The 801-nt window shown below is 37.3% G+C and overlaps 1 protein-coding gene across 1 annotated transcript in view; it reads left to right on the forward strand.

The window, feature by feature from the left end:
• The window catches only part of LOC127751895 (uncharacterized), a gene marked incomplete at its 3' end in the record, with an annotated part of 5743 nt that overhangs the window by 2245 nt on the left and 2697 nt on the right, over positions 1-801 (forward strand). Inside the window, exons 3-4 of the mRNA XM_052276146.1 lie at positions 202-522; positions 601-756. Coding sequence (XP_052132106.1) covers positions 202-522; positions 601-756 — 477 coding nt within the window. The remainder of the gene's footprint in view (positions 1-201; positions 523-600; positions 757-801) is intronic.

The following is an 801-nucleotide window of genomic DNA, read 5'->3' on the forward strand; positions in this document are numbered from 1 at the left end:
GTTGTTAGAAAAACCACCACTGACAAGAAATGTGACTGTCCACATTTCTTCAACTATGTGGGCCTACCCTGCCGCCATATTATGAAGTACAGAATGAGGAAAGGTTAAGACTTTTCATTGCTACGTTATGTTTGTCATATTTTAAACCCATGTTCTTAACTTGTCTAGGTTGTGTTTGAACTTTTATTTGAAACTTTACAGGCTTATGTTGGTATGATTCTAATATGGTCCACTCAAGATGGAAGATTCAAAAGCCCTCTGAAAACAAAACTGCGAGCGATACCAATAGAGGTATGATCACCAGTAAGACTATTCCAGCCAAGACAGTCCCAAAAACTTCTAATCAAAGATTCAGCATGGCCAATGTTCTATGCCAGAAAATTTGTAACGTGTTGGCTGCCTGTGGAAAAGAACAATATGCACTGCGGTACAAGGTACTGCAAGATTTGTTCCATACTTGGTGTGAGGGTGAAGAAGTCACGGTGTCAGTTTCTTCAGAAGGACATGTTGCCTGCAACACTGGTAATTATTAATGCAATATTTTTTGAGCCTGAAAAGTTTTTCCTTAAGTCTATACTTTTGAATTTTGTTTACCTACAGGAATCAGAAATAATACTCAAAACCATGAGGAGTCAAACATCAAAGGGCCACCTATTAACCAACAAATAGATTGTGAAACATTTGGCACAAATACCTCAACTCCAATTATGGTTGAAATTCCACTAGATGAGGATCAGAATTCAATCACACTCACAGGTATGCAGCTCAATTTTTTCAAACTTATTTTAATGTAAGTTTTCC

Source organism: Frankliniella occidentalis, unplaced genomic scaffold, assembly GCF_000697945.3.
Source record: "Frankliniella occidentalis isolate FOCC.00 unplaced genomic scaffold, Focc_3.1 Scaffold1889, whole genome shotgun sequence".
Taxonomy (NCBI): Eukaryota; Metazoa; Arthropoda; class Insecta; order Thysanoptera; family Thripidae; genus Frankliniella; species Frankliniella occidentalis.